This window comes from Raphanus sativus, chromosome 6, assembly GCF_000801105.2.
Source record: "Raphanus sativus cultivar WK10039 chromosome 6, ASM80110v3, whole genome shotgun sequence".
In the NCBI taxonomy this organism is placed as follows: domain Eukaryota; kingdom Viridiplantae; phylum Streptophyta; class Magnoliopsida; order Brassicales; family Brassicaceae; genus Raphanus; species Raphanus sativus.
In genome coordinates, this window is record NC_079516.1 from 37948910 (window position 1) to 37968952 (window position 20043).

The 20043-nt window shown below is 39.0% G+C and overlaps 6 protein-coding genes, 1 long non-coding RNA gene, 1 other non-coding gene and 1 pseudogene across 9 annotated transcripts; 4 read left to right on the forward strand and 5 right to left on the reverse strand.

Annotated features, from left to right (window-relative positions):
* Positions 1-1367: 1367 nt before the first annotated feature.
* LOC108805703 (peptide deformylase 1A, chloroplastic/mitochondrial) lies at positions 1368-2526 on the forward strand. The gene is made up of 3 exons (XM_018577637.2): positions 1368-1857; positions 1922-2011; positions 2086-2526. Exons 1-3 carry the CDS (start codon positions 1486-1488, stop codon positions 2392-2394), a joined length of 771 nt encoding a protein of 256 aa, XP_018433139.1. The 5' UTR covers positions 1368-1485; the 3' UTR covers positions 2395-2526.
* A 131-nt stretch (positions 2527-2657) lies between these two features.
* LOC108805704 (uncharacterized protein At1g15400) lies at positions 2658-3384 on the reverse strand. The gene has a single exon (XM_018577638.2). The coding sequence runs from the start codon at positions 3285-3287 to the stop codon at positions 2856-2858; it is 432 nt and encodes a 143-aa protein (XP_018433140.1). The 5' UTR covers positions 3288-3384; the 3' UTR covers positions 2658-2855.
* A 1504-nt stretch (positions 3385-4888) lies between these two features.
* LOC108808389 (agamous-like MADS-box protein AGL61) lies at positions 4889-5522 on the forward strand. The gene has a single exon (XM_018580546.2). The coding sequence runs from the start codon at positions 4977-4979 to the stop codon at positions 5499-5501; it is 525 nt and encodes a 174-aa protein (XP_018436048.1). The 5' UTR covers positions 4889-4976; the 3' UTR covers positions 5502-5522.
* Positions 5523-6781: 1259 nt separating this feature from the next.
* On the reverse strand, positions 6782-8414 carry LOC108810736 (uncharacterized; annotated as a pseudogene).
* Positions 8415-10044: 1630 nt separating this feature from the next.
* On the forward strand, positions 10045-11678 carry LOC108806989 (uncharacterized). Its single transcript, XM_018579216.2, has 2 exons — positions 10045-10202; positions 10741-11678. Exons 1-2 carry the CDS (start codon positions 10093-10095, stop codon positions 11504-11506), a joined length of 876 nt encoding a protein of 291 aa, XP_018434718.1. The 5' UTR covers positions 10045-10092; the 3' UTR covers positions 11507-11678.
* A 447-nt stretch (positions 11679-12125) lies between these two features.
* On the reverse strand, positions 12126-12197 carry TRNAW-CCA (transfer RNA tryptophan (anticodon CCA)). The gene has a single exon. It is a non-coding gene; the product is annotated as a tRNA-Trp (tRNA).
* Positions 12198-12528: 331 nt separating this feature from the next.
* On the reverse strand, positions 12529-14393 carry LOC108810383 (uncharacterized). Of its 2 annotated transcripts, XR_008935717.1 has the most exons (3): positions 14337-14393; positions 13652-14067; positions 12529-12904 (listed from the first exon to the last, which is right to left on the reverse strand). It is a non-coding gene; the product is annotated as an uncharacterized LOC108810383 (long non-coding RNA). The 2 variants fall into 2 exon arrangements; XR_001943068.2 differs by lacking the exon at positions 14337-14393 and having other exon boundaries at positions 13652-14321.
* LOC108809801 (uncharacterized) lies at positions 14365-16389 on the forward strand. Its single transcript, XM_018581944.2, has 7 exons — positions 14365-14689; positions 14842-14977; positions 15088-15169; positions 15297-15472; positions 15559-15696; positions 15785-15924; positions 16006-16389. The coding sequence occupies exons 1-7, from the start codon at positions 14587-14589 to the stop codon at positions 16233-16235; spliced, it is 1005 nt and encodes a 334-aa protein (XP_018437446.1). The 5' UTR covers positions 14365-14586; the 3' UTR covers positions 16236-16389.
* Positions 16390-17000: 611 nt separating this feature from the next.
* LOC108813492 (L-type lectin-domain containing receptor kinase S.1) lies at positions 17001-19215 on the reverse strand. Its single transcript, XM_018586062.2, has one exon. The coding sequence runs from the start codon at positions 19098-19100 to the stop codon at positions 17127-17129; it is 1974 nt and encodes a 657-aa protein (XP_018441564.1). The 5' UTR covers positions 19101-19215; the 3' UTR covers positions 17001-17126.
* Positions 19216-20043: the final 828 nt, after the last annotated feature.

Consider the following 20043-nt stretch of genomic DNA (forward strand, 5'->3'; position numbering starts at 1 on the left):
CATTTTTCTATAGGTTACCCATCATTTTATTACTCAGCTCAATCACATTTAACTTTGGAGTTCTAAATAAATTTATGCTAGAGAAAATAAACGCATTTTGGCGACATAGATAGCCAAATCAATTATGTTAAACCTATCCATATATGGCAATCGGGAATGTTACAATATTATTCCTCTTTCAGTCCCGAATAAACCAACGATCATTGTACAGTTAGTAAGTGGTCTCAACCATACATGATCGTCTCATAAAATCACTAAAACGATCCACAGCGACTAAACTAGCAATTAGACATTTGTTTGAACACAAATGTCTACTAGCAATCCTTGTTCGGAAACTCGCTAGGCGTTACGCGTTCGGCACACCCGGGCCTAGCGATTTATTGAAAAATCGGAAAAAAATCGGAGAGTACGCGGGGAGGAATTTTTTGTATTTTTGTATGTATAATACTCTGTTTATACGTATAATACAATTTTTATATATAATACATGTTTATGAATAAAATATTATTGATACAAAGACTCACATATTTGTAAATACATGAGCAAACTACAATAGTGTCAATATTCTATTTTTGTATACAATATGAAGAATAGTCTGGTTTGCTCATGCACCTTCCTCTCTCCATTGTCTGCGTTGAGCATTTAAGAGCATCACTGTGTTTTCTTCAAACACACTATGCATTGGTAAAGAGTTCCAATGCATGGCATGAGGACAATACCCTTTCTCCATCACATATTTCCTCACGTCTAGTTCTAAATTGCTTCACCATTCTCAATGAAAAGCTTCATGAGCATAACAACATTTGTCTTTGGAACCAAACACCTACCCTTGATTTTGTGGTAAAGTACCACTCACATCTCCTCGTCTCATGATCATCAAAGCGTTGTAATCTTTCCAGTTTACAATCATGTGACCTTTCTCTTAGGAATTTCATCAAACAGTTAGCGTGCTTTGATCTTGGCGTGCTTTTTGATTTGTTCTCGCTACACCGACATAACCACCATGTATCTTTAAACAGGGTTCAACCTTTCGTCAATCCAATTCTGCAAAGCAACCACTAAAGCCAATCTCTGTTCTGTTTGGGAAAATAAAAAAGTTGTTGATAATATCAAAGCAAGGAACCATACGAATCGGAGGAAGTTTATTCACCGTTACGCGGCCGCGTTTTCTAATTCCACGCCATCCACGTCCATTCCACAGCCCACCGCATAATGCAACCGAATTGACACAATTCGCCACGGAGTCCACCCGCATCACGTTTAACCGCCCGAGTAATCCCCTCCGCGGCCGATTTTTTGAACAAGGTAGCAATTAGACACTAGTGTTAAAAAAAAAAAAAAGACATTTGTTTAGAGAGATAGATTAATGCCAACATTGGGCTTCAAAGATAATGGGTCGAAGGAGCCGCAGAAGTTAGCAGGCCCAAAGAGACATATCTCAAGAGAACGAACCGGTGAGACTCTCTGTGACACCAACCGACGGCTATGGCAACCATTTTCAGATTCTCACTTGGTCTACTCCCGGTTTCCGCCGCCTTGACATGTTGCTCAATCCGGTTCCCCGTTTCAAGACCCGCTTCGTTGAACCGTAATCTGTATCATTTATCTTCTTCTTCTTCTTCTTTGAAGACCAAAGCAGGTTGGCTACTGGGCCTCGGGGACAACAAGAAAAAGAAAGTGGATTTACCGGATCTCGTGGCAGCTGGAGATCCGGTTCTCCACGAAAAGGCCCGAGAAGTCGACCCGGAAGAAATCGGGTCGGAGCGTATTCAGAAGATAATTGATGATATGGTTAAAGTAATGAGATTGGCTCCTGGAGTTGGCCTTGCTGCTCCTCAGATTGGTGTCCCCTTAAGAGTAAGTAAGCAAGCCCAATGGTTTTCATCTTTTTAAAAATGTTAATGATTAAACCGGTTTTCAGATCATTGTTCTTGAAGATACAAAAGAGTATATTAGTTACGCATCAAAGGAGGAGACTTTTGCTCAAGACAGACGTCCCTTTGATCTTATGGTAACAAAAGAGTAAACATTTTAGTCATTGGAGTTGTTAAAATTAGTGAGAGTTTTAACCTTTTTGCGTGTTAGGTAATGGTGAATCCGGAGCTTAAAGCGAGTAGCGACAAGAAAGCTCTCTTCTTTGAAGGATGTGTGAGTGTTGATGGATTCAGAGCTGTGGTGGAGAGACACCTTGAAGTGGTAGTGACAGGCTACGATCGTCAAGGGAAGCAGATTCAGGTGAATGCTTCAGGCTGGCAAGCGAGGATTTTGCAGCATGAGTGTGATCATTTGGATGGTTATCTTTATGTCGATAAGATGATACCACGCACTTTTAGGACAGTCGATAACTTGGACTTGCCTCTAGCAGAAGGCTGTCCTAAACTCGGACCTCAATGACATAGATATTAAGTTTGTTATGTAATGTAATGCTTTACTTCCTAAACTCTCTAAAGATCGAGTGAGCTTCATGTCTTCAAAGGTTGTCTTTTACGGACAGTATTATTAATTTAATTCAGAACATATCACACATTAAGACAGCTGTTCATAGAATTTGTTTTTGTTTTTTCTTTTAAGTGGAAACTAGGTGGTTGCTCGTTATTTATGGGCAAGACACGGCGGCGAAGGCGTGAAATACGGCGGTGATCAAGAGAAAAAAAATATACAGAAATGAAAAATTTGTCTGAAAAAAAAAAAGACAGCTAATTTACAATCAAACATAAAATTCAAAAGTATTGCGCGATCTATAAGCTTTAACGGGAGAGATTCGAAAAATGAAAATTAAAGATTGTATCAAAGCACACAAAGAGGGATCAAAGACAGTATTATAGTACTATGTAATGATCTCTTTAGTTTTACGCCTACCTTGATCTGCGCTTCGGTGGCCTTTTCCTCGGATTATTCTTCTTCCCCGGCGGTTTCTTCCCAAACGCAGTGCAGCAACCGCATGTCGAGAGTCTCGGAGACGGCGGATCCACCGCAGGAGACACTCTTCCGGTCGTTCGGTGATGCCGCGGAGCTCCTCCGCCGTTAGATCGACTCCTCTCGAGTCCTCCGGCTGTTGGTGGTGGTACACTTGTTTTGATTGGCCTGAGCTTGTCTTTCTCGTCTCCGGCGATTGGTTTCTCTTGCTCTGTGCCTTCAGACATAGGCTTAGGCTGTTCCTCGCGTTGACTTTCGTCTTTCTGCTCCGTTGCTTGTTTGTTAAGCTCGGCGATGACACGGTCGTCAAAGACTATGCCGGAAGATCCTTGACGGCGGAAGGAGATGGTTGATCTTTGAAGACCCTCCATGGCTCTTTCTCTCTCTCTCGATCTTGATTTTCTTTGTTTTTTCGTTTCTTTTGAGCTAAAAGACTAAAAAGTGGTAAAGGCTTATAAGTGATTAATCAATCATTGTGTTCAGACTGTCTTCCTTTTTATTTCTGTCCTCACTATTTAATTGACGCCGGTCCACTATTATTACTAACATTTATTACTTTGATGAACCGATAAGATGACGATGTTTTGAATTTGTATTTTCCGTAACAACTAGTATCACTGTTATCAGAATTAAGGTATTAGGAAAAATAATGATAACAGTTTTACTGGATGATTAAAAACCGGCTTTTTTATTCATTTTTAACTTCTTTTTTTTTGTTGAAATGTTAAATTTATTTAACAACAAAAGAAAAAAATGTTTAACTTCTCTACATTGATATTTCAAAAATATCTATGAGGTTTCACTAAGTAGGCTAAAATACATTTATACTCTTATTATAAAAATATAAATAATTAAATAAATATAAAAATTCTTATATTCGTATTATATCTTTAATCATTCGAATTTTTCTATTCATTTTTTGTGTTTTTTTATGAAATTCTAAAGATTATTTTTAAACTTTTTATCTTAAATATTTATTTATATATTTATTATCCATCCCTCAAATCTAAATTATAAATCTAGATTACTTAATCATAAAATTTTAAATGTATATTTATCTTTCTAAAAGCAAAGATCAATATAATCAAGTCAGAAATGAAAATATGTACTAGGAAAATAGTAGTTTAGACAATTCTCCTATAAACTATTCAATTCAAAATCAGCTATACAAAATCATTTACATAAAAGAAAATCTAAATATATTCAAAACCTGCTGACAAAAAAAAATTCAAAACCAAACCTAATTAACATATATGAAATATTGAAAAATGCAAATTGAATGATTATATAATTTTACGAAGTATCAAAGATTCATAAAAAAAGTATACGAGTCTTTGGAATCTCAACGCCACAAAATACTCTTTAATTCAAATTCAGATAATATATATGTTGGGTTTTTATTTTTAAAAAAAAATCAAATGGCGTAGACATTTTTATTACTATTGTTTTATTATCAAGTGGCGTGGGTTAGATAATAATTAAGCTTAAAAAGTAAAAGAACACGGGAATTGACTTAATAGGACAGGACTAATTTTATTATAAAAGCTTCTCATTCATTGGGTGGCCAAATATATTTAGGTGAGCAAGTGAGGATGGCGTTAGATACCAAGTCTCTAGTTTAAAATTTGAGATGAAAATAATAATTAACAAATTAACAATACGGATAGGTGAAAGTGGGGACATTTTGTAAATCAAGTCAACTTCACCGTATAGTATATAGTTTTAGTGAAGCTAATAATTCATCCTCATATGTTCATTTTCCTCAGAATCAATTAAAGTAACTAATACAGTAACATGTTCATGTGGTGGGATTAGCGAACCTATTTTCTCGGAAGATAAATAAACGGTCAACAACGGCTATTATCCATATGGCTAAATCTCTTCTCATCACAACATTAACAAATTGAGATTCTATAACTCACAAATCTTGAGATTTCATTATCGAGTAATTACAAAATGGGCAGTTACGAATGCAAGTTTATTATAATGCTACACCACAATCAATACTCTATATACGATAAAGACATGAAAATACAATCCTTCCAACGTCTGAAGAAGTAATGACTTCAAAGAAAAAAGGAAGCACCGGACGGCAAAGGATTCGGATGGCAAAGATAGAGAAAGAGAGCCACAGGCAAGTAGCATTCTCAAAACGCAGAGCTGGTCTCTTCAAGAAAGCTAGCGAGCTATGCACTTTGTGCGGTGTAGAGGTCGCAATCATCGTATTCTCTCCCGCCAAAAAGCCTTACTCGTTCGGCCATCCAAACGTCTACACTGTGCTGGACCGCTACAAGAACAGTACTTCTTTTCAGCAGCAAAGTCAACCTCTGGAAAACATGGAAACGAGGAGCGAGTTGAGTTTGGTGCTGAGTCAGGTGGAGGAAGAGAAGAAGAAAGGTGAGGCAATGAGGAAATCGAGTGTGATGGCTAAATGGTCTGTGGAGGAAATGAGTTTGCTTCAGTTACAGGAAATGAGATCTGCGCTAGAGGAGCTGAGGAACACAATGGTGGTGCCTCCTTCTTCTTACATGAACACAATGTCTACTGCTTTTTACAATTCTAGATATGTACTTGCTTCTTCTTGAGTCACATATAAACTATGATAAAAAAAGGGAAAGAAAGATTTTTTTTTTTGAAACACTTATTAGTAGTGCTCTTTTGGCAATGGACATGCTTGTTCTGTTTTCAGTTTTTTTTTAATCAAAAACTCTGTTTTCAGTTTAAATTATATATTTTATCAAAGTTTTTATTAGAGCCATAGCAGATAGAAAACTCACCCCTGGTTCTGTTAAATTTGTTGGAGTAAGGCAAGTATGAGCACATGACTATATCCAGGACTCAGAAACAGCCTCAACCGGCTCAGCAGTAACTGAAAAGCACTGGGATTCATAAACTAAAAAGCACAGGGCTTCATAAACTGAAAAGCCCAGGGATTCATAAGCGTTCAGAGGACATGAACATAACTGAAACAAACACAGTGACTTGTGGACTGACCCGAGCACTAGCAATCAGCATGCTTGTTCTGTTTTCATTTTCTTAATCAAAAACTCTGTTTTCAGTTAAAGTTATATATTTTCATTTAACAAATGTGGATAGGATAAGCTCTAGAAGATGTTTTGTGGTGATCTCTATATAAATTATCTGTATTTGAATTTGAGCGTTACTTAAAAGGAGTTGGTTGAATTTTATGGGAAAATATTGATATTGTATTAAAATAAAAAAAGATGGGGGTTCAGCTGGGTACAAGCCACAAGGCCATGTTGGATCATGAGTGGCTTTGAGCTGTGATCCGTCCACTGCCAAGAGAGGGAGGTAATCGCTGCTCTGTGAAACCAGCCTCACGCATTGCCCTCCACTTTAGGAACAGCATATGCCAAGCCTTCGCTCAACACATACGGATCACTCTCGACTTGGACTGGGCAGTCCAGAATACGCCACACAGAACCGACCTACGGGCCCGGGCCAGTGTACCACCATCTTATTGTCCCCACATGGGTCACAAGCACTCGCTACTGAGCTCGACGTTCAAATGTTTGTTTGAGGACTTATATAAACAACACAAATGTCAGTCAAGAAACCGATGTGGGACAAAAGAGAACTTATTTTAGCCTTTCTCTCTTTTTCTTCTTCTTAACAATTTTTCTCTACTTTGAGCAAGTACCACATTCATATATGCACTCTGTTAATTTTGAGAATGCACAAGGTGTTATACGTACGTGTATCACATTTTACATGTCGGAATCAAACTTGTATATAACAGGTTGGTTCTTATTGAATCTGTTGTTCTTGCCTTCTTTTTTGTTTGTGTTAGTGGGAGCTTTTTCTGTAAAGAAACTCCATTCGAGCTATCTTACCCTAAAGCTATTTCTGCATTTTCAGAAGGTCATCATCATCTCTTACAAATACACCGACACGTCACTTGAGAATTCCATTTGATTGAGGGAATTATAAAAATTCGGGTTAGACCTTTAGATGGCTCTGATGGAAATTTGGATGCACTTGCAAGGCCTGCCTCAAAATTGATACAACATTTTAGCTCCATTCTTTAACATCTAACAATCAATCAGCCTCGCACAAATACAAACTTTCTTCTGTTTGTAGGAAGTCTTATCATTCGCTCATTTCGTCAAAATCTTCAAAATCATTGACACCATCAGCTGCTTCATCCTCTGATTCGTCTGCTTCTTCATCTGTCTCCATTGCTTCCTCTGTTCCTTCTCCTTCTTCTTCATAACTGTCCTTCTCCTCATAGATCACGGGACCTGCATCCTCTTCTTCTTCATCCAAGTCATCCACAATCTACCATTAACACAATCAATAACGAATCAGTAACGTACTCTACAGTGAAAATGTCAGTGTTATCCATGCATTGCAAAAGCGATGTCAGGACTACTTCCATAGGGTGATCAAAGGAACCAAACACCAAAAACTAATGTTATGCTACACATTTGAAAAAAAAAGTATTCCTCGTTTCAGGGTAATACAATACATACCAAGTCCAAGCAGCTTGAAACTTGTACAGCTGTGTGAAGAGTTGACACTCATGATTCAATGAGCTGCACACACAACCAAATGCCAATCAATCATAACAAGTAGGATAAACTCATGCAGTTCCCAACCTGATACATGGAGTTCAACGCGATCAAGGATAACTCTTGGGACATAACATAATCCCACTGGAATGAGTAAGTAACAGACACTTTATCCACGGAATCGAACAAGCTAAAACTGCACCCCTGCAAATCATCAATTACGTACAAAATTCCACCACCAGCTTCAACAGACACACACACACACAGCAAAACATAGCTTGAAACTCTAACCTTGATTGTAGTATTGGTATAAGGGAGTTCAGAAGCTTGAGTACTTCTACTGAATTCAACTTAGCAACCGAATTACCAATCACCTGTACAGAACCAAGAATGAGAGAAAAAAAAAACAGAAATAGACAGAACATATAACTAGGCGAACCTGTCAATCTCTATTGTACAAGCAATCAAGAAGAAGAGAGCGATCATCGGCATGCAACGCTTGTCTCAACAGAACGTTAACGGAGGCCTACGGTAGGAGGCTTATCAACGCTCGGAGCAGAATCCTTAATACTTTGTTTCTCTCCGACAAATAAGTCAAGACTCTCAAGTTTATCGCCTAACGTCGGCTCGGTGTGAGCGTCGTCTATTAGCATCCCCATCTCTATCTTCAAACTTCATCAAGACCTATATCATGAAGCACAAACTAGCCACAATGAAAAGCTGATATCAAGTGTTCTGTATCTCTCTTACCGGAGTCTCGCACCTCTCTAATTGAAGGCTTGCTTCTTGTTCTTCTTCTTATGCTTCTTGTCACCTGCAAAACATAAGAGAAGGGTGTTTCGCCATGTGAAAGAGCTACGAGCAGTAACAAGTTGATGAAATCTGAGTGTAGAATGAAGCAAAACATAACTTCACACAAATCCTAAGGGTCGGATTGGGTGGGTTGAAGTGTTTTTCTCTATTAGGCCGAAATAAGTCAACACTTGGGCTGGGTTTATGGTGTAATCTGTTTCCAATATATTTGTATTATTATTATTTTTTTGTTTAATTTATTACTCCTTCTCCCTCTGTTCCTAAATATAAGATGTCTAGAATTAATTTTTTTTTGTTTCAATATATAAGATGTTCTCATATTTTTAGGTAATTTTAACTTTATCAAAAACTGTGTAATCAAACAAATTTAATAGTTCTATTTTTTGTAGTTGGTCAGATAGTTTTTAATTTATAACTTCAGTAATAGTTTTTAGACAAACAGTAATTTTCTTGATAAACGTGTTTTATCTAAAACATCTTATATATTTAGAAACGGAAGAAGTACAAAACAATGGTTTTTTTGATAAATCTGAAATATCCAGCGGCCGAAACCAACCTAACTAGTTCCAAAGGTTTGACAGCCATATCCAGTTACTCGTAAGAAGAGTTAGAGACTCATGTAACCTGACCACATGATGAGCTAGTAATTTCGCGATAGAACATAATTGATTCCTGATCTATACCAACAACGCAACTCCTCGTCCATTTGTGGTGATTTAACAATGGTTTTTTTTTATCAGAACAATGGTGTTTTCACATTTTTGTCTCAATAAACAGACTTCTCCCACGAAATTTATTGAATAAGTACATAATAGTTGGAAGCCTGTCAATTAATTTTGACAAAGGATAGTTCTTCCTTACATTTCCTGCATCATGCACGCTACATGTCATTTGGGGTTTGGTTTATGGGATTTACGTTTCTACTAGCAAGTATCTGAACGTATGTTAACCACCACAAATCAAAATGGAGAGAAAGAAACTTGAATAGAGAAGGAAGAAAAAGGATTTTATGTGTTAAAATTATATATTTTGTCAAAAAGTATCTGAACGTATGTAAGATAATCTCATATAGCTTAAAATGTTAGATAATATTGTATATATATCCATACGTCAAATGAGGAAGACAATATGTATACATAGATGTTGAGTGTTCATATATTTTATTTTTATTTTCACACTACTTAATAAGAAACATAATATTTTTTAAAAAATATATAAACATAATTTTGGATATAAGACTAGAAAATATTTTGTAGTGTTGAAAAAAGAAATCCACAAGTTATTTATACGATGTGTTGTTATCTTTTTCAAAGATATAAAAGTACATACTAAGCTTACCTATAAAACATGAGATGTATCTATATGAGTTATGTTCCATATGAGATTTAGTAGATAACCCAAATAACTTCATATATAATCTTTGAATTTATTTACATTTGGTAAAAGATCTTTGAATTTATTAGATATATAGAAAAGAAAACATGGCTGATTTTATTTTAGTTGACTGAATGTACATTATATGAGTTATGTAAACATATAATTAAGATTTGAATGAAATAGAAGATAAATCACAATAGATTATAATTTCTATAAAATAATAATGTGTTTTTCGTACGACGTGTACTGAATGTTGGCGGAAAAGAAAAAACTTTAGAAGCGGCAGAAAAGGAAAAGCAACGGCAAAAGAAGGGGGAAAAAGACAAAAATTGTTAAATGGCAAAGGAAAGTAGAAGGGATAGGGTGGACTTCCACGAGGCCAGGGCATTCTCGTCATCTTCAAAAATACGCCTCGAGACCGGACCCCTATGTAAAAGCCTCAGCTCACCAGCTAATGCAATCTTACACGCGCATCTTCTGTTGTTTCTCTCCCTATATTCACCGTTTCCTACGAAACTCTTTACGACTCTCTCTCTCTCTCTCTCAAAAGAACCTCTTCTACAGGTAATATTTTATTGTCCTTCTTTTTTCTTCTATCGGCGATTGATTCCATCTTCGGCGAATCTCTCGATCCGTGGTCGTTTAGCTGTTTGTGGATATGATCAGAAAAGTTCCTGGGAATCAGTTTTGGCCTTTGATTTGATTTTATGCTTTTAATTTTCTGGGGCAAAAAAAAATTCATATACTCATTGAATTGCAATCGAATTGATCTGTTTTATGCTTTAGAAAGACTGCGGTAGAATGACTCAGAGGATCGATAAGTCTACAACTGTTTGTGATTAGTGAAAAGCTTCAAAATTCAATTGAATCGAGTTGAAACCATCATGTTCTATTGCTGTCTGTTTATTATCTATTGTCGGTAATGTAACGACGTTCATCAGGACTAAGCTCGTGTTCTGTCTCCTATATTTTCATTGAATATGCATATGTTTTTTCTAGAGACCATAGAAGAAACAGATTCATGTTCTGTGGCTTTCTCTACTCTCTACAGACTTTTGTAGATTGAAATACATATCTAATTATTTTTTTGTGTTGCTTTCAGTGTGTGTGCAATGCTCAAGGAAAGACGGGTTTTGCCGGTTTCGAGCAACAACAGAGGCAGGGTATCGCCTTACCCGCTTCGCTCTTGTCGGAGCAAGAAACAAAAAGAAGCCGAGTCATCATCATCACCTCTGGAGTCAGAGAGTGTGAGTGAATGGGAGGACGTCAGGTGTGTGATCTGCATGGAGCCGCCACACAATGCCGTCCTCTTGCAGTGCTCTTCCTTCTCCAAAGGATGCCGTGCTTACATGTGCGACACAAGCGCCCGCCACTCCAACTGCTTCAAGCAGTACCGCAGAAACAACGACAAGAGCACAAGCCGCTGCTGCAGTCTCAAGGCCCTTAACTGTCCCTACTGCAGAGGAGAGGTTTACGGGACGGTGAAGTCTACGTGCGCGCGGAGATTCATGAACGCGAGACCCAGGTGCTGTTCTATGGACAAGTGTGGTTTCTCTGGGACCTATTCTCAGCTGAAGAGTCACTTGAAAGCTGAGCATCCGGGTTTTACACCTCCGAAAGTGGACCCTTTGGAGAAACGCAAGTGGGATGAGTTGGAAAGAGCGGAGTTTATCGAGATGATCAACGCTCGTCATAGATGGGAATCGGAACAGAGATCTCTCTATCAGCTTCCACACCACCATCCCTTGATCGATCTCAACTTTGATGCTTTCATGCACAATCTTTTTGCTGGTGTAAGGGGCCAAGCAAGTGGTGACAATACTCGCATGCCCCGATTAGAGTTCCATGGTACCAGAGGGACTCCGTGATGATTATTCCAAGTGCCAAGTGTATGATGAAATTCAATCCAAGTTTTGATTTTTATCCATACTGTACTCTCAAAGTGTTGTAGGTTTTTATAGTGACATCAGCTCTTGTTATAGGCATACCTTACATTGTTTGTATTTATGTTTCAGTTAGTCAAGTGTTTCATAGATGTGAGTTCATTCTTCGCATATTCAAAATATTCTGTCTAAAATCAAAATATTCTTCTAAAATCAAAATATTCATTCATAGTTTTGATGCTTTGGTACATGGTTGCAAACTTGCAATTTGCATTATTGTAGAATGCTCAAGTTCTTCTGAGTTCATTTATCATAAGTGCCGCTCCGGTGAGAGAGATGGAAATTTCCGGTGACAACAAAGAGTTCCGTCCGATGATGTGCAGAAAACTTAACGACTGTTTGGAACAGAAAACATGATTAAATTTTTGAACCAAAAATGAGAAAAACTAGAACAAATTCGCGCAGTATAGGTCCATGGGCTTGTATAAAAAATGTCAACTTGGTAAGGTAAAGAAAATTAAAGGACCAATGGGTTATAACGGGATTTTGAAGTTCTTGAGGGACGGGAAAAGATAAAAAATTGAAGGACCAAGATTCGGGATTTTGAACCCGACGTGAATCGAACACGCAACCTTCTGATCTGGAGTCAGACGCGCTACCATTGCGCCACGGATCCTTGGTGTTAATTAACTCATCTTTAATACACTTATAGAAAAGTTTGACTTAGTGTTTATACGTTGAAGAATGAAGAGGCTCATAGATTTTAGTGGAAGTTTCCAGTATTTAGTGTAGAGAGAGGTGTAACTGTGTTAATACATTTTCTGTACTATTACCAATAAACATTTTCTGTACTATTACCATTTTCTGTACTATTACATTTTCTGTACTATTACCAATAAACATATCATATATGTTTTGATTTACAAACACTAACTATATGGTGTACAAAAATAGGTCTTTGATTGTGAATTTATGTAATATATATGTAATATATATGTATAATACCGTTGATTGAAGTTGTCATGAACTGTTGGGAAAGCCAATTTAGTTTGTGTGGGTGTCATTATCACAGCTATTGTTAAATAAGGACAGATAAAGGAATAACTTGGAAAGAACGGGGCCTTAAAACAAGAGACAATTGGTTGGATATACCCAAAAGTGATCGAAATTAGCAAAGTACCCTAAACGATCAGAAACTAAAATCACTATGCACTAATTTACTTGGTCTGACGAATATGCCCCTGTGATTAAGCCACGTTGACACTTGCAGATTTTGTGAGATAGCTCCTATGGTATATAGGTAACTGTTTGATCGTACGCCTTTTTGTGGGTTTCTCTCAGCCACACGTTATGGTTGATATATGCACTCTCCAGTACATGAATCTGCATAAAATATTGTAAAAATAATAAGCAATCGACTACCAAAACAAAAAATATCAAGCAATCACTATATTGGGCTGGAGTTAATTGGTATATTATTGTTCTATAAGGTTTGTATATTCGATTAACCTCTACACTTATACTGTCTTAAAAGTTTTTGACAGAAAACAAAAACTGTAATATTGAGTTCAAGAAAATTTATAAACTCTGTTTACAGTGATAGTTCCAATCACAACAAAATATTTGTAGAAATAACAAACTCCAACCTCAATCAATTTCTCACCTTTTTAAATCTATAATGCTTCTCACTAATGGTGTTTCCGTGATAATAATGTTGTTCGTGTTTAACTTAGTGTAAGTAAGTTAACAGATAATTTATCCGGACATCGTTGCATAAAAAATTAACAGCCAACAAAAAAATTAGCCCTTAGTATATTATAATTTGGGCTAACCTTTATTATTATGGTCAGTTAATACTTTAATGGTTAGCAAGTAAGAAATTGTTTAACGGATAAGAATATATGAGTGATGTGCATAAAAAATTAACAGCGAACAAAAACATTAGCCCTTAGTATATTATAATTTGGGCTAACCTTTATTATTATGGCCAGTTAATACTTTAATGGTTAGCAACTAATAAATTATTTAATGGATAAGAATATTTATAATTTGGGCTAACCTTTATTATTATGGCCAGTTAATACTTTAATGGTTAGCAACTAAAAATATATCAGGTAATTATTCATGTACCTTGCACTCTTTGTCTATTAACTTAGTGTGAGCTAGGTTGATGCATAATCTTTTTGAGTAGTTTCAACATCATGTGACGCGCACTCGGACTCAGCTATCAGACTCGACCAAAATCACAGGTTCAGGAGGCTGAACAACTTCTTTAATCAAAGGGACAGAGGCCATAAGGACGAGTTGAATAGCATCAAGATATCTAGGCAAGGCAACACTAGCTTGGGACAGAGAGATTTCATCTTTTTTATTTGTAGCAGACACCAACAAGATCGATCAAATCGAAATGCAAAAATTAGAGAATATTATGATTTTACTTACAGATTATGAGAAGTTGGAATACTGGATTGCGAATAGTGGTGTCTCTTCTTTCCTAGTTAGATCTGAAAATGGCGTCTTCTTGATTTCTCATCTCCCTCTTCTTTCTGGGTGTAAAAATGAGTGATTATTAATTATAATATATATTGCTAAACGTGTTAGTGTGGCTCTGATCTGACATAAAATAGGACCTAGGATTATGTAGGCGGGTAGGATAGCAGTATATAGGTGTGTAATGTCATAGGGTTAATATGGTATTAAATTCAAATGTACAGTGCATGTAATAGTGATCGGGTACTTCGCAAATTATGGTCGAAACGGTGTATATACACCCTAATTTCTCTTAAAACAAATATGATTAAATAAAAGCCTTTACTCTTAAATTACGAAACGTCTCATGTCTCTGATCATCTTTCGAGCGTAACTAACTACCATCGTCGTCTCCGCGCGTTCTTCTCTGCCCATATAAATAAAGTGTTGACATATAAAATAAAGTGTGATAAAAAAAAAGAAAAAAAAATTGCTCCTTTAATCGTTTCTTCTTCCTTCTCTCACTTTTCTGTTCTGTTGTGGATCCTCTTCAAAGGGGACTTTCGTGGCATTAGAGATCGATCGATCCTGAAAGTATGGGAGTTCCATTAGTTTGTCACGGGCATTCGCGTCCCGTCGTGGATGTGGCGTACAGCCCAATAACTCCAGATGGTTTCTTTCTCATTAGCGCTAGCAAAGGTACCCATCTTTTCTTCTGACCCAGATTTGATTTTCTTGTGGGTTGCTTCTTTTATGATTTTGTTGAGAAAGATTATAAGGGCTATGAGTTTGTCTTCGTTGTTGTATAACTCTTATCTGATAGAGCTGACCGTTTTTTGATGTGTTGTTAGATTCGATCCCGATGTTGAGGAATGGGGAGACAGGGGATTGGATAGGGACTTTTGAAGGACATAAAGGAGCTGTTTGGAGTTGTAGCCTTGATAAGAACGCTTTGCGTGCTGCCTCTGCTTCTGCTGATTTCACTGCGTATCTTTCTTCTTCTTTCTTTCTTCCGTTTCAAGATTGTAGTTTTACCTTTTTGTTCTTGTACGTTTGATTAAGACTGTTTGTTTGTTTGTGATTGTAACACATTTCAGGAAGATATGGAATGCATTGACTGGAGATGAGCTGCACTCCTTTGAACACAAGCACATTGTTCGTGCTTGTGCCTTCTCTGAGGTAAGCTTTTTGTTTCTTTTCCAGCAAAAAAAAATGTTATTTGATCACAATTGCCATTTGAGGGTTTTCATTTTTTTTTTTTTTTGGTTCTGTTGTGGTCTTTAATGCTTACTTCTTTACTTTCTAGGACACTCACCGTTTGCTGACTGGTGGAATGGAGAAAATACTTCGGATATTCGATATGAATCGGCCTGACGCACCTCCAAAAGAAGTAGCAACTTCTCCTGGTTCAATCAGAACCGTCGAATGGCTTCATGGTGATAATACTATCTTAAGCTCTTCCACAGACACCGGTGGCATTAGGTACTGCACCCACCACATCGTTCCTGGGTTTTTAGACTCACTCCTTTACTATATTCCTGTGTCTCATCATTTCTTGTCCTCTCTAGGTTATGGGACATAAGAAGTGACAAGATTGTTCAAACATTAGAAACCAAGTTCCCAGTTACTAGTGCTGAAGTAAGTCAAGATGGGAGATACATTACTACTGCTGATGGATCTAGTGTTAAGTTCTGGGACGCCAATAAGTAAGTTTCTCAAGGCATTCTCTGTTACAATTTTAATTATGTGTCGTCTCCTTTAAGCTATAGAGGTTTTTTCCTGCTCTTCCCCCAGTTTTGGATTGGTGAAGAGCTATGAGATGCCTTGCAACGTTGAATCGGCATCCTTGGAACCGAAAAACGGCAACACTTTCATTGCTGGAGGAGAAGATATGTGGGTACACAGGTTTGATTTCCAGACTGGAGAGGAGATTGGTAAGTTTCTCTGAAAGATATTTTAGGAATCTGTGTGTAGTTAAGTAAGTAACCTTTTTGAGACAAATCCGGTGAATGCAGGGTGTAACAAGGGTCACCACGGACCAGTGCACTGCGTGAGGTATGCGCCAGGAGGAGAGTCATACACGTCAGGATCAGAGGACGGGACAGTGAGAATATGGGAGGTGGGGACGGTGAACCATGAGGAGAGCAACAATCTGAGCGGTCACGTGAAGCTTGTGGCAGAGGAAGTTGTGCGTAAAGCTGAAAGTCTTCGTATCAGTGAGAAAGCCACAGAAGCTTCTAAATGAAAGCATCGTTTTAGCTTATGATAATACCACATAGATTCATAGTTGTTTTTGGATCACTATAATATGTGACAGAGTTTTTGTCTTTTAATTGTCTCTCGACTAAATAAACAGAACATAGTCTTCTCCTCTATTTGATCCATTCGCCTTTTTCTTATGTTAGCAGAAACTATAGTAGCTTTTTGAGTTTTGATAAAGCCTCCCAATATACTACAAACTCTTCATGGTTACTTCTTTGCCCAATGATATGGTTCTTGTTTTAGCTTTTGTTTTTCATTTATGCCAATGACAATTGTGAGGGGCAACAAAAGCATATTACTTTATACTCCAAGCCGAATAAATTTACAGATTTGAAATCTAAAGCAAAAATAGATTATGTGTTAGATTCTTATATGATAAGAGTTATTAACTTTTTTTTTAATTAACCAGTAGAGCATTGATCACTGAATAAATACTATATTGCAATGTTCGAGTTGATGTACTAATCCAATGCATCAAGCTTGAAACTGGCTATCACCAATAAGTTTAGCTGCAACAGCACCAGTAGCACATACAAAAACAACCCCAAGAGCACATGGCCGGTCTTGATATTGAGAAGATCATAAACATTTCAAAGTAAACATTAATATATTGCTAACAATTCCGGAGCTAACGGACATATGTATATTACCTCTTTAAAACTAGAAACCGAAAGTAATGTTTCATTAGGTTTTACCTAGAACTAGTCGTCTTACTGCTTAAATGTAACACAATATTGGCGAATGATAATTATCTAAAAAGTCTTTTGAATAATATCAACATGTAAACTTTGGAGTTCAAATAACTACAGATTCAGTCCTCATCTTTACACGTCTTCCTCACAACACAAGACAACACAAAAACAAGAAAAGCTATTCAGGCGTGTATAGAGGGAGAGGCAGTATCAACAGCTACCGGCGTGAGTCCAGTCAACAAATCCTCCTGTGGCGAGCCAATCAAGAGTGATACAATCTCTCTCATGGTAGGTCGCTTAGCTGGATCAGGATGACAACAAGCAAGCCCTAACTTAAGCAACAACTCAATCTCATCATCCGTATCACACTCTGTTCTCACTCTTTCATCAGCCGCATTAACCACCACTCCTTGACCATACAAATCCCTAACCCAATCCACAAGCACCATATCTTCCTCCTCCCCGTACTGAATCGGTCTCCTCCCACACACCACCTCCAGCACCACCACGCCAAAGCTGTACACATCGCTCGCCTCCGTGGGAGACGAAGCAGACGCTAGCTCCGGCGCTAAATACCCGAGCGTGCCCACCACGCGCGTCGTGTTGGGAGCTCCACCGTGCTCGTACAGCTTAGCCAGACCGAAGTCCCCAAGCCTCCCACGCATGTCGGAATCCAAAAGAATGTTGCTCGATTTAATATCTCTGTGGATCACAACCTGTTCCCACCCATGGTGGAGATAGTTAAGCCCTTCCGCCACGTCGTTGATCACTTGCCGCCTCATCCGCCACGTCATCGGCTCTTTAGGGTGGTCGAATATCCACTGATTCAGACTCCCGTTAGGCATGTAGTCGTAAACGAGCATGAGCTCGCTTTTCCGGCGACACCAGCCTCTCATCTGAACGAGATTCTTATGCTGAAGCCGACCCATGCTCTCGATCTCCGCCATGAACTCTCTCAGCCCTTGCTTCGAATCGTGGTTCACGCACTTCACAGCTACCTCGTTGCTGTTGTTCGACAAGATCCCTCTGTACACTTTACCGAACCCTCCGGATCCGAGAAGACGGTCGCTGGAGAAAGAGTCGGTGGCCGCGGAGAGATCTTCGTAGGTGAAACGGTGAGGCCAGAACTCGAGCTCCCACTCCTCGGCCTCTTCTTCTTCCTCCTCTCTTATTAGCTTCCACCAAAGGAAGTAACCTCCTAAACCGAGTAAACACAGGAACACAACGCAACCGATGACGATCCCGGCTATCGCTCCGGTCGAGAGAGAAGAGGAGGGAGAGTCGAGAAAGAACACGGGTAGACCCGTGGTGTTGATCTCACGAGGAGGAGCTCCCGTGTCACTCAAGCTCCAAGCGAGGATTCTCCGAACTTCAACCCAAAGCGTCTTGGACGCGGAGAAGCCAACGAACATATCAGCCGATACGTAATTGGCGATGACGGGATCACGGTAAGTGAGGGTAGGTCGAGGAGGTCGAGGCATACCGGCGGGGGCGATCGTAACGTTGATCTCGAAGTTCGGACCGTCGAAGTCGATCCAAGCGTGGATGTTCTGTCCGTTACGCATGTTAACAGGGACAAAGCTTCCGTTGGCAGAAGAATTATAGTACCCTGCGGTTTCGGCTTTGGTGGATAAGATGGTGTTGAGGTCGATGCCTATGTGGTTACCGTCGATGTCGTTGGCTTCGCCGTTCAGACCGGTGTCGAACTCGACGGCGATGAGGGGAGCGGGGACACGGGAGGGGATGTCGGGGAAGAGACCGAAGTTCTGGCTGGCGATGGCCCCTGGAGGAGAGGTGGAGTTGCAGAGGACGAAGCAGAGGCCGAAGCCAGGGCTTGAGGAGATGTCGGGGAGGATGGAGAAGACGAAGGAGGTGGAGAAAGAGGAGAGCCGGGTCGGGTTCCCGGTCGGGTCGGGTATGATCGAGAGCTTTTGCGGGTAGAAAACGCGGCCTAAGGAGTATTGTTCGGTCTCGTTGATGAAGAGGACGACGGTGGATTCGACACGGGAGTCTTCGATGAGGATGAGGTCCGTCGTGTTTGCTGCGGATGTGAAGTTGTTGTAGAGGAAATCTATGGAGGAAGAGGAAGGTAGGAGAGTGGCGACCGTGAGGATGAAGAGTAGAAGTGGTGGTGACCACTGTCGCTGCCGCCACATCTGTAGAGTTTTCTCGGTGAGAGATTGAATGTGAATATTTTAGGAAAGGGAAAGCGTTATAGAAGACCGTCGACCTTGTTATCTGTTTACCATATTCAACAATAATAAGTGAATGACAGAGAGGTATTCAATGTCGGCGGCTTAAGAAAGTCAAAGGTGCATTGTACAGTTGAGGAGAATTTGAGAAATGTCAAACCCGTTCCCCACCAATTAGAGCAACATTATCCACAGAAACCCACATGATTTCTTGATGTAGTGGATCATCCGTTAAGTGGGCTTTGAGTCATCAAACTTTGTCGACTCAATTGGTTTTATGTTTTCTTTCTTTTATTCTAATTAAAGTGTAAGGATAATTATGAATCCATTATAGTTAGGATCTTCTTACGTTAGTTTATATACTCAGCTATCATCTTTGTAAAGAACACGTTTTTATCATTGAATACAATTGCTTTTGCAACCAGAGCTTTCTTGAACACTTAGAGAAGTACTCTAGCCCCTTTGATCCTGTCGAGAGTATCGTCATCATCAAAGAACCCTTGTTTGCGTTGAGAGTATCAACAACAACAAGTTTCCTTTCGATTCTGCAAGTTCTCGTTGAGATCTCGCCGGATCATCGTTCTCTTAGCTTCCGCTCTCTATCAGTTGGTATCAAACACGGAACGTTCCGGGAACAACACTCTTGCAACTATGCCGCCTAAGAGACAAGTCGATGCTCCTACTATGGGCGATTGGACTGAATTTCGTCAGGCTCTGTTGGCGATGCAGGAGAACCTTCAAAGCACCATTCATGCTTCTTTCGTGGAGCTGGGAGGCGTGCTTGCGGACAGATTGACACAGAACAATCCCCTGTTTAACGATAATGAAACAGAGGATGAGGGTTCACTACAGAACCCGTTCGTGGGAAACCGTCGACAAAGAGATCACCGACGTCAAGATCGTCAAC